The sequence below is a fragment of the Hippocampus guttulatus genome, chromosome 1 (genome assembly GCF_054856545.1).
Source record: "Hippocampus guttulatus isolate MCC_2025c chromosome 1, RoL_Hgut_1.0, whole genome shotgun sequence".
Classification (NCBI taxonomy): Eukaryota; Metazoa; Chordata; class Actinopteri; order Syngnathiformes; family Syngnathidae; genus Hippocampus; species Hippocampus guttulatus.
In genome coordinates this window covers 16679385-16691493 of record NC_141261.1, presented here as the reverse complement: position 1 = coordinate 16691493, position 12109 = coordinate 16679385, and the positions used below count along the sequence as shown (strand labels likewise).

At 43.3% G+C, this 12109-nt stretch overlaps 1 protein-coding gene across 1 annotated transcript in view; it reads right to left on the bottom strand.

Moving 5' to 3' along the window:
- The window catches only part of LOC147210687 (adenylate cyclase type 6-like), a 35772-nt gene extending 30132 nt beyond the window's left edge, over nt 1-5640 (bottom strand). Inside the window, exons 1-3 of the mRNA XM_086114802.1 lie at nt 5455-5640; nt 2014-2223; nt 993-1932 (exon numbers count right to left, since the gene is read on the bottom strand). Coding sequence (XP_085970928.1) covers nt 993-1932; nt 2014-2033 — 960 coding nt within the window. The 5' untranslated portion in view covers nt 2034-2223; nt 5455-5640. The remainder of the gene's footprint in view (nt 1-992; nt 1933-2013; nt 2224-5454) is intronic.
- Between the last annotated feature and the right edge of the window lie 6469 nt (nt 5641-12109).

Here is a 12109-nt window from a genome sequence, read left to right as displayed (position 1 = left end):
ACCATTTCTTCTTGAATGAGAAACTCCCATCGGCGCTATGTTGTTATCAATCAACACAACTCAATCAATAGCGCCTCTGCTGGTTATGTCCATGTAGTGCGTTTTTTTTTTTTTTTAATGAAAGAAGAGAGTCTAATCTTTCATTTTGATGCTGTGTTTACATAGTCATAATACACAATATTTTGCGAGCTATGAAACATGAGAATTGGCTCATAGGTTCTCGGTTGAAAGCATTGACAAAAATGCTGAAACTGAAAGGTTTGCCAACACAACTGTCAAGTTATTTTTCTGCCCTGGTTAGCATATATCAGGGGTGCGCATTACGTCGATCGTGATCAACGAGTAGATCGTGGAGTGGTCCCGAGTCAATCACGATAGGTGTAGAGGAGAAAAAAAACAAAAAAAACAAACAGCAAAAACATTTTTGTTTCTTTGTGCATGTTAGTAATATGTTTTTTGTGTTAATGTACACTACACCCCAATCATCCTATCAGTCTCATTTTCACAAAAAATATTCAAAAAATAAAATAAAATAAAATAAAGCAGGTAAATCTTTCACCTACGGTGTCGCGTGACCTGTGTCACCGGAAGTTGTTAGCGCTCAGCAGTCTGCAATTGCAGCTTGTGATCAGAGCTGTTGCACTGTATCTTTTATCGTTATCATTATTCTCATTCAGAGTTTGTTTCGTGTACAATTCACTGAGGGCACGGGCAAAGAATACGAATCAAGAGGGCCGAGGGAAGCACTTTAAAACGGTACGTGTGAGCTACGATAGCTAACAGGCTGCAAAAGTGCGTCGCATGCCTCCGTGTCAGGCTGTTGCTCATCACGGCGTGCGTGTGTATGTGCGTGCCCGGTAACGGGTCGATCGCGGGAGGTTGGTTGATCGAAAAGTCGATCTTCAGTCCAAAAAGTTTGGACACCCCTGACATATGCCAACCCTGATGAGAAAAGCGAGCAGCGTAACCAGTCCGGTGTCAAGCTTTCTTACCTGTTTCCAAAGGAACCTGTCCTCCTGGTTGATCTGCCAGGTGGTCACCAAGTGTATGATGGACAGTACAGCTCCGCTAAACACCGCCGCCCTCATCCTTACAGGCAAGAGGGTGTAGATGATGTAAATGAAGAACACAGACCACCAGATGCCCTCTGAAGCGCTCCGGGGTGCCACCATGAGCACCCCAAACACTTGGACTGACACCAAGACGCCGATGACCAGGTAACTGACCATCCACATGTAGTCCTGGTGGAAGCCGTTGCGGTTGCACACCACCATAAGCGCCATGAAGAGCGCCATTGCCACCGACAAGGCGGATGAATAGGCCACGTGAGGGGGTGCATGGACACAGTGGAAGGTCAGCATGATGCCGCACACAATCACGAGGACCCCCATCAACATGGTCAAAGAGCTCTGGTTGAGCCTGAAGAAGTATCTCTGGTAAAGACGTTCCAGTTTGCGGGACTGGAACTTTTTCGATTGGAATACTCGCACCACCCTGAGCCAACAGTCGGCGGCTGTCACGACGCCAGCTGCGCCGCTGGCGCTGTCGTCTCCCATGTCGCCGCCGCCTCCATTGCACCCGCCTTTCCTGCCCTTCAGCTCGCCGTCCTCAAAGTCCAAGTCCACCGATTTCAGCCCCACCCCTTCCCTATGGGGCCCGGCCCTTTTTCCGTAGTGGTCTTCCTGCCATCCACAACGGGCTCCAAAGTTGCCCCCGCCTCCCACGGCCCCCGCCATCCCTCCACGATGGTGCTGGTGGAGGGGGGCGCCGGAGGGAGGCTCCATCGCATCTGGATCCCGCAGACAGCTCATGTAACGTGGGTTGCACAGAGATGAGCCTCCCCTCCGTTTGGATTTCTTGCCATTGCGCTCCCCCCACGCGGTCTTACGGTCATCCACTCTGGCGACTAGAAAACCACTGAACCAGGACATTCTGCGTGAAGACGGCGATACAAAAAGATCAAAGACAAATAAGTACGATTCAAATGCATTCCCGATTGCGTTGGTATCTTACCTGTTGGGGTTCTGGTACATGTCCCCGCCCTTTCGCTCGCAGCTGTCTCACTCATTTATACGAAGTCACACACTGCAGGGCGGCACAAGGGGAGTGACTTGATGGGGTCAAAATGTGCGCCACAAAGCTCCGGGTCTCTAAGTGTGCCCGAGATGCTGATCAAGCCACAAAACTTTGCGAGAAGACCCTTCTCCACGGCTTTCTCTGGGTCTAAAGGAGAAATTGAAATATAGATAGAAAGAGAGCAAGACTTACTTGAGAATTGAAGATCTGTGATGACACATGAGCAACAAATCAGAGCTGAGAAGATCAGATGTGGGCAAGCCTACTTCTTTATTTACTGGACAGTTGGCCTCCGCTGGGGAATGGGACCAGCCCGGCACACAAATAGCCAAAATTTATATATAATGGACACCCAATGCAATGGGAATAAAATAATAATGATTACATCCTAAAATTTCATCCTAAAATGAGGATAAACAGTGAATATCGAGCCGAGCCACCACTGGAACCAAGCCTAAAACCGCAGTCATCTTGGCATTTATCATGCACATTTGCAAGTAGCAATGATGTTAAGCAGATGTAGCATCATAACTTCCTAATTCTCATTTTCGTCTTCATTATTCACAAGGAAGCAATTTGTTCATTTGGTGTCTTGCATACCTGCAGAAACACTCAAGACTATCAAATAGTTCACTCTGTTAGTTTAGATTGTTCTACTGTACATCTTTTGCACTGTTAGCCAAAAATTGGTGCTGCTTACTGGTAATACCATCCATCAGCCAAAATTTGTTTCAACATTTTTCCATCTTCATCTTTCTCGTTAAAAAAAATTATATGTTAATACAAAGTTGAACTACTCTCAAAATTTTTTTAGTTTTCAATACAGATGCTTTGAAACTGGCAATACCAAACTTTTTTTTGAAATTGTGAAAATCGAAATTTTTAGAGTTGGTTTCATTTTACTCTGACAATAGAAAAAAATAACATCATTGGAATATACAAAAACTGTCACTCCTTCATTTTATGTTACATTTGAACACAGATTCGTGAGAGAAATAATTGGGGTCACCCAGAACAGATGATTACTTCGGTACATTTTAGATCAGGGGTGCCCATTACCTCGATCTCGATCGACTGGTAGATCGCGGACTGGTCCCAAGTCGATCGCGAGGGGTATAGAGGAGAAAAAAACTAACAAACAACCATTTGTGTGTATTTGTGCACGTTAGTAATATATTTTTTTGTGTTAATGTACACTGCACCCTAATCATTCAGCATGGCGCCTTTGATCCACTGTGAAAAGGACACTTTGATTGGCTCCTCTTTCATCTATTACTTCTTCAAACAACAAAGTGTATGCAGGAAAAGTGGTTAAGATTGCACGACTGTCCGTGTCTTATGTGTTGTGTTGCATTATTTTGTCATTTTATGTTCACTGTTCTTTTGATGGCGGCGCGGGCACCCGCAGCGGCTCCTCTTGTTGTCTGTTTAAGAAGGAAGAAATTTAATCTGTGCTGTATGTTGCACATACAGCGCATTTGACAATAAAGTTGTACTTGACTTGACTTGCTCGTGCGCGGTAACGGGTCGATCGCGGGAGGTTGGTTGATCGAAAAGTCGATCTTCGGTCCAAAAAGTTTGCCCATCCCTGTTTGAGATGAACCGACGCATTGTGATCCTTTGCAAAAAAAGATACGCCTTTGGCTAATGCATTTTGAGAGAACAACTGTACTTTGCACTTGAAGTCTGTTATCACAACTAATGATAAAGAAGAGTAATAAATGCATATAAATGCCACTAGACAACAGGACTCTGTCAAGATGAATATCGCAGTAGTCGATAATGTTCAGCATGGCTGGATATGAGGGCCCTGCAGCACATCCTTAAAATCACAAAAGCTCCAGTCTGCTAAAACGACTCTGTGACTGGGAGTCTCGTTTCTAGTGTCTCGGTGACAAAAAAAATATTGGTGGATCAGCATACTAATCGGACTGCACATGTACACTGGCCAGTCAACCATTTAGTCCAACTAGTAAAACAACACATTAATGCTGTGTATGGTGGATTTAAAGAAGAATGAGACAAAATGACAATTGAAACTTAAGTGTGTTCCATGATTATCTGTTAAATTAATTTAAGAGTGAATTCACTGTGCACTGACGGAGAAAACATCTGTCGGTCTTAGCACCTACAGTAGATGGCTGATGTTATCAGGCCTGCAGACCTGCATTTTGAACCGGAAGGAGCATGCTGCGTTGATGAAGCAAAAATAGCATTTCCTCGCTCCATCTTGCCTGCCTGCGCCTTCTCTGGCACGTCCAATGCCTCCTCCTCCTCTTCCCCATCGACCAGATTCAAGGAGACACCCCCTCCCCTTCCATCTACCCAGGCTTCGTCCCTCCTCTCCCCTGCACAAGGTCGACTGGCGTGGACCCACTCGCGTCGCGGTGGTCGCTGTGTGCGTGGAGCTCGCTTGGGAGGTGGACGGGTGGGGGATAAGGGAGGGCGTGGGACTGACTATTCCTACAGGGACCATTTTTCACGGGACTGCCGCTACATTGATGCTAATTCCCTTACCCCTTACACACACACACACACACACACACACACACAAAGTCATTCATCAAGCAGCTTGCTCCATTTTCGACGTGATGCCCAAGCCAGGCTGCGCATCTTTTGCTGCCGTCCAGATGTTCCAAATAATCACGCGATCTGCGGGGAAATTAATGTCTCATTCTGTTCGGACGCGTTCAAGTCTAACACACGAATGATGTGATGTAAATGCAAGAGAGAGAAAAGGCCACGCGCAGGCCGTGTTGTGCGGGACTGCATTCAGACAGCGTCGGCTTCTTGTTACATAACAGCATGGCCTATGTGACAACCATAGCGGTGACCGTTGGTCCAGCGGGTGGACCGACACAGAGACGCCGCGCGCAGACATTTAGCCTCTTCGATTCAGTAGAATGCATCAGTATTCTCCTCCATATTACTGACAGCGACACATGCAATTGCTGCTGCACATTCCTCAGCATCAATTCGTTGCAATTGATTGTCTACAAACTGCACTGGAAGCGACGTCCAGTGAGGTGTTTTTTGACTCGTGTGTTGTTCAAAATCTCAAATCTGCAGGCGCGCGTCTGTGATGAGTGACAACGAGAAATACAACAGCCCGAACGGCCACGCAGATGGCGTTGACGTTGTTCTTAGCGTCTGAGTGAAAAACATGCACCGGTCGCGTCTCCTTTGCCAACAAGCAGCAGAAGAATGGCGGCCTCCAGCTATGTCATTCACTCCACTTTGACGGAGAGTCGCCAGGCGGCTAGGTACAACCAGCTTCGGGGACGTGTGCGTGCGTGTTGGACACTCTGTATTACACGCGTCGGTCTGTCATGGTGTGTGCAAAGCGGCGGCTCACTTGAGAGTAAGACGCGGACTCACCGTGATCATCTCCGCGACCGCAGCGGACAAGCCGATCCGGCGAAAAAGTGGCAGTGGACGTCCGGGGTGGAAGACCGTTGGTGGGGCTAGCTGCCCACGGATGGTGCCGCTGAAGTGGTCACCCTGTGGTGCGCCTCCCGGAATCGTCTTGCTCCACTCCCTTGCATCTCCTCCCCCCTGACCCTCTCCGGCTCCGAGCACGACTGTCAAGACGACGGAGGTAACACGAGGGAGATCATATCTCACTTCCGGTGGGGTTTTTTTAAAATAAAACTAGCGTGCTGTTTCATGACACTGTCATCTCGTCTGTCCGTCGCTAACATTGAGTTAATTTCGTAGGAATAATCACAATAATAATTAAACAAAAGTGTACTATTTAACACAGCAATATATTTATGATAGTTATATATTCAGGAATAATGTTTAATATTTATGAGTTGAAGGGGTAGGTTCGGCCTCAGGTACAATTTTTCCTTAAATTGGAAACTAAGACGAATTGGTAAATCCGTGTTGTGCAAGCAAACCTCCAAACAAAAATGAAAAAATGTCTCAAAAACCTGACGTGCTCAAAAAAAGGGTAACGTCATTTTGAAAACTGGTGTCAAAATACAGATGGCTTGTGAGGGTTGGCGAATTTAGCGAATGGTGGGTTTTCACCAGGGTTTGTTAAAGGTTGCAAGAGGTTGCAAAGATGTTTGCCAACAGTTTTAACTGTCGCAAACGTGGTTTTTTTTTTAATTGTCAAAAAGAAATGTTAACATGTTCAAACTGCAAAATGTTTGTGGTCAAGCGTTTCTGTTCAGGCTTTCACAACAAAATGATTATAATTTTTATCTGGAATGAAAGCAGCAAACTTGTGCAATTTGATAAATAAATATCTGTCACAGCTGTCCGTATCTCTTCATTAAACATGACAAACATCAGTAGGCATGCTTCAAAATCACTTTTATTCACAAAATATGTAGCCTATGATGCATTGATGCTCTTTGAATGAAGAGGCAAATTGTCCCCTGCCACCCCCCATTTATGAATGTGTTTCAATGTTATTATAGTGAATAAAATTGATAAAATAACTAAAATTGAAATAAACATTTTTCTTAAGGAAATAAAATAAAATAAAAATGACTGAATTAAAAAGTGATCAGCTGAAATTACAGACCAAAGTCATAAAACAAAGTAAAACTAACTACTGTATACTAACCATAAAAAAAATTCGTTTTAGTCCTTGTTAATTACGTACATGAGATGTCATGGTAACATGTTTTTACTTTAGATATTGAGGTATTACTGTACAGAATGCAGCAGAAAAAAAGGTTGAACAGTCGTTTGGGAATCGTAATTTAACTGACTTTGTTATACAATACTTCGTAACCTTTTACAAAAAACTACTACATATCATCACTTTACTAAAATAATGACCCAAGTCATTTTCGAAATGTTTTCTTTTTTTTTTCTCAGAAAACACAGAAACCCCCAAAAAACAAACACTGATTACATTATATTTATTCATCATAGAATTTCAGAGGTGGAACTGAACTATCTGTTTAGCTAAGAATGGAACTCATTCCAGTCACATGGCCATCACATTGAGGAGATGTTTCAGGCAAATACATAAATAAATAAATAATTTAAAAAATATATCACAATTTTTTTTAAAACTTTATGTCAAAATACGACTAAGGCTACTAGGATGAAAAAGAATAGCAATGCCTAACTCTAAAAACTGTCTATCCATCTATCAATTTTCTAATCCACTCAAGGGTTGTGGGCATGCTGGAGCCCACCCCAGCTGTCTTTGGGCAATAGACGGGGTACACCCTGAACCGGTTGCCAGTCAATCCCAGGGCACACATAAGCAAACAATCATTCGCGATCACAATCACACCTAGGAGTTAATTGTATTTAAAGTACAAAAGTCAAAGCAAAATAAAAATGAATGATAATGAACAATCCGAAACTATTTATAACCCGTGTATGTTTCAGAAACTGTACTGTATAACGTTAAATTGTGGTAAATTTTGAACAAAATTATGTCAGGGATTGCACTAACGCTGTCATTAGAGAGTGTGATCTTATTTTGATTTGTTTGGTTTTTTTTAATAATATTGATGGAAGAAGGAAAATATTAAATTTCGCTGAGGTTTACAGCGCTTTATTAGACTTGACGTATTGAAACCTGTTATTTTGAAAATTAATTTCTCAAACATCCTGTGTAAGTAGGTCAAACTTTGGTTGTTTGGCGCAGCCGTCCTCAGCCACTCGGCTTTGCCCAGCGCGGTCCAATTTAGGATGGCGGCACTCTCTCTAGTGGTGAGAAAGGTGTCTGCAGGGATCCGTCACCACATGGGATGAGCCTTGGTAAATACCGTTTGTTTGAGTGTTCATTCGAAATCCTTGATATTCAGCATAAGGTCCTACTACTGTCTCCGCTTGAACTAGTACTGTACATTCACTAGTAAGACAATTCAGCACACTGTTGACTGTGTCTTATGACTAATGTTTTCTTTTGGCTTACTAGTGGGGCAACTACATACTCACTGGTGAGACATAACTGTGCAATAATATTGACAAAAGACCATTCACACTTGTGTATAATTTAAAGTCTTCAGTCATCCTAACTTGCATGTTTTTGGAAGGTGTTAAGCAGCCTAAATACCCGAAAAGAAAGCCCACACAAGCAAAAGTTGAACATGCAACGTCCTCAGAGGAAGGCCTGAGTTGAGATTCGAAGCCTGTACCTCAAGACTGTGAGGTCACCATGCTACCACGAGTATCCAGTATATATACTTGAAATATTCTTAAAATTGCACATTCTGTCTTGCACTAATTGAGGTGGGTCAATCGTTTAGAAAACAAAAAAAGCCAAAGAAAAAGTAAACGCAAATTGTTGACATCAGTCTTTCCACTGTTCTGATGTGACATCTTTCCACTTCACTGCTGAAATGAGTAGATGTGCGCTTAATGAGCATCAGCGCGTACATTTGCTGCAGTATTGTATTACCGAGACTGAAAACTAGTGGTGGGAGTAAGTCACATATGCGCAGGTCACAAGTAAGTCTCAAGTCGTAACCTTCAAGTCTAAAGCAATTCCCAAGTTACTGTGAATAAATATCAAGCAAGTCACGTTAAGTCATTGCTTGGTTCATGCAAGTTGTAAGCAGGCCTGGGAAGTAACGGAATGTATGTACCAGTCGTATATATTCAAGATACAGTACTCGAAAAATGGAACTGTAATCCATTACAGTTACAGAAAGAAAATGTATAATCCGATTACAGATGCATTTATCACAAATATGTTATCCTTTCAACCCTAGGCATAAATCACGTCATACAGTTCATATAGTGGAGTGACAATGAAACCTGTTTTCACTCATCATAACTCAACAAATCAATTACATTGATGATTGATGAAAAGTTTATTTATATCTCTAAAAATTAAGTGCATATGCATTTGCATCACAAAAAAAAAAACCTTAACTCATTCAGTACCAGCCAATTCTAGACCAAGTCTGAAAAGACGTTTAAAAACGTCTTTGGGAGTGAATGAGTTAAATGAACAACAATTTAAGAGTATTACAGTTCACATTGGAAGGAGTCCTGATGCTAAATTGCCCAATGTGCAGGGGTGAGTGGCCAACTGTCGTTTTTGCACTGACCATGTCAGGTCCTAGTCGGATGATGCAAGCTGCGTCGACCCTTGGCTTCACAGTTCACGCAGCTATCTTACCTGCGCCTGACAGATGAAGGTACAGTAAATGTTGTAGAATGTTGCGTCTCTTACCTTTGAGTTGCAAACCTTCCATGTGGCGATTGTCTTTTCCCCACTTCAAAAAGGCACTTCTTGAATTCATATTCGGCTTTAGAGTCTCCTCCATGACACTTGCTCAACAAGGCAGCTTCAGCCCTCACATTATAGCATACGTATCTTACTGGTGGCCGGGTAATTCGGTGTATGAAGCACACAGCACCATAAAAAATATCCTTGCTTTCAAAAACAAAAGGCACACTATATAAAAAGAGTGACTCACTTTATGACTTTCATTTCAAGTCAACGTTTTTCATACATACTACTACACTGTACATGGCCAACTGCAAGATCAGTACTTGTTGTTAATCTGCTGGGTTTGGACTCAAATACATCTGAACTGAAGGCAGCATTACCTCTACGGCTGGACTAAATAGTCACTTAGAGATATTGGTCGACAGGATTCCATAAGGACCTCACAAGTGGTCCTGGATTATTTTCCTCCGACAGCACTCATGGCAATTTTTCCAGATAGCAAAGAACCTGACGTTCGACCCCATTCCAGCAGTTTAAGGGAACTCCCAGGTAACCTTGGTTGGGATTGAGACCCAGTCAGATGACTGACATAAACTGAGGAGCAGTTTACAAAAAATCCATTGCCGACCGAACATTGCACCTCACTTGATCAGCAGCTGTAGGAATCAATCAGTGACGAGCAGTCGCCACATATGGGGGTATCTTCCAAGTTTCTGAGCTAACAGTTGGTGGAGCTGCAGTACTTTGTGATAAATAGTGCTAAACATGTGCCTTGTCTTCAAGCCTGTCCACTATATCTTCCACCTAACTCACACGACCATGTGTGATATTGAAGCTGGCCACGGCTAGAGACAGGCGGCCTTGTTGGCAGTCACTACAATCATAAACGATTCCAGCCAGCACAGAGTCGTCAACACAGTGGTTTGATACACCGGACTTATCAACCGTATTGGCCCGAATATAAGACGGTGTTTTTTGCATTGAAAATAAGACTGAAAAAGTGGGGGTCGTCTTATATTCGGGGTCTAGACATTATACCCATTCACGACGCTAGATGGCGCTTCCGGGTTGAGTGAACGCTGGCACGTCTGCCTGCCGCTGCTCACCCGCAAAACATTTTTTCGCGTTTTTTACGGTTTTACTGTCACCAATCCATTTTTGATCGTAAACCGTCATGATTGTTCTCAATCGCGCTGTCACAGCGTCCTACCTTTTCGGATCTCAGACGAGGTCCCGTGCCATCTCCACCCCTCTGTACCCCATGACGAGGGTTAACAGGGCCTTTGTCTGGGCCATACTAATTTGGACCATCCTGTCGCTCCTCCATCAACCTATGGAAGGACTACTACAGTACAGTACACCCTCTGGCTCTCCACCTCCAAATCACCCCGCATCATCTCTTACCGTAATATCAAAGACATCAACATTGACTCTCTCACTGCAAGGATCGCCACCCTGACTCCGGACATAGACTCCTCTCCTGATGTTTTGGTTTCCCAATACAACACGGCCCTCACCAACATTCTCAATATGCTCGCCCCTGTCAAGTCCCGCTCTGTCCTTTTCACTCGGTCTGCCCCCTGGTTCACCCCTCTTCTCCGTTCCATTAAATCCAAAACCCGGCAACTTGAAAGAATCTACCGAAAAACTAGTCTCACTGTTCACAAGGACATCTACACAGCTCAACTTTCCCATTACAAGGACTCCATTTCTCAAGCCAAATCACAATACTACTCTGGACTCATCTGCTCAAATACTGGAAATACAAGGAGTCTCTTTTCTCTCCTGAACAAAATCACTCAACCCCCTGTCTCCCTAACCCCCCCCCCCCCCCCACACACACACACACACTTTTATTCTTCTGACACCTGCAACTCTCTGCTCCTATTTTTTATTGAAAAAGTAAAGAAAATCCACCAACACCTGGGCTTCTTTGTACCCCTTCCCTCCCCTGACATCCCCACCTCCTGTCAACTGCTTTCCTTTTTGAACTCCCCCATCCTTCAATAATCTCAGATATCATTACTAATTCCAAAACCTGTGTATATATATATATATATACACAGTATATATATATATAAGATGTATAAGTAAGGTTAGGTTAGTGTATAAATAACAAAATACAGTAAACATGTAGTACTATATATGTTGCTCTATGTGACTCGCTGTTGTTTTGCTGACTTTCGCTGCCTACACTAACATTCAACTTTGATGTCAAGTAGGGAGCTGTAAAATATCATGCAGGCCACAAATGGCACCAGGACCATGAATTTGAAACCTCTGATTTAGAGAGATTATGTATAGAGGAATGGTTGTCGATGCCTCTTTCTGTATTCTCCTATATTGTGAAACATTGTCGATTAGGTGCTCATTTGAGGGCAGGCGGGTTGTATAAAGTATTAACTTAGGGGGTGCTATAATTGTGGCACACGTGGTATTATATAACATTAATGTAAGATATTTTTTAAATCCACTTCAATTTAAGGTTGGATTTTCCTATTGTTTGTTTTTTTTTTCATGTTGGTGCTATATTATTTAGACAAAATTAGAGTTTATTAGATGCTTAACCAGGGGTGCCAATAATTATGAAGGGCAGTGTAGGCATGGTGGCCATGTTGGTATCTGACATGCAAAGATGCTCTCAAATCATATCTGAGACCCCTCGCCAACCCCCAAAAATTTTAGACACTCTGTTAAGTACCCGAATACATGTATTCAAGTTACACGAATTTCAATTTAAGTTTAAAGGGGGAATTATGACAACGGTCTGTCTTTATTGCCGTGTGGAGGCATTTTGCATCCATCTGAGCCAGTTTGGACACCCCCGGCAAGGAGGCACTTAGTACGGACCTGTGCAGGCAGGCAGCCTCAGCT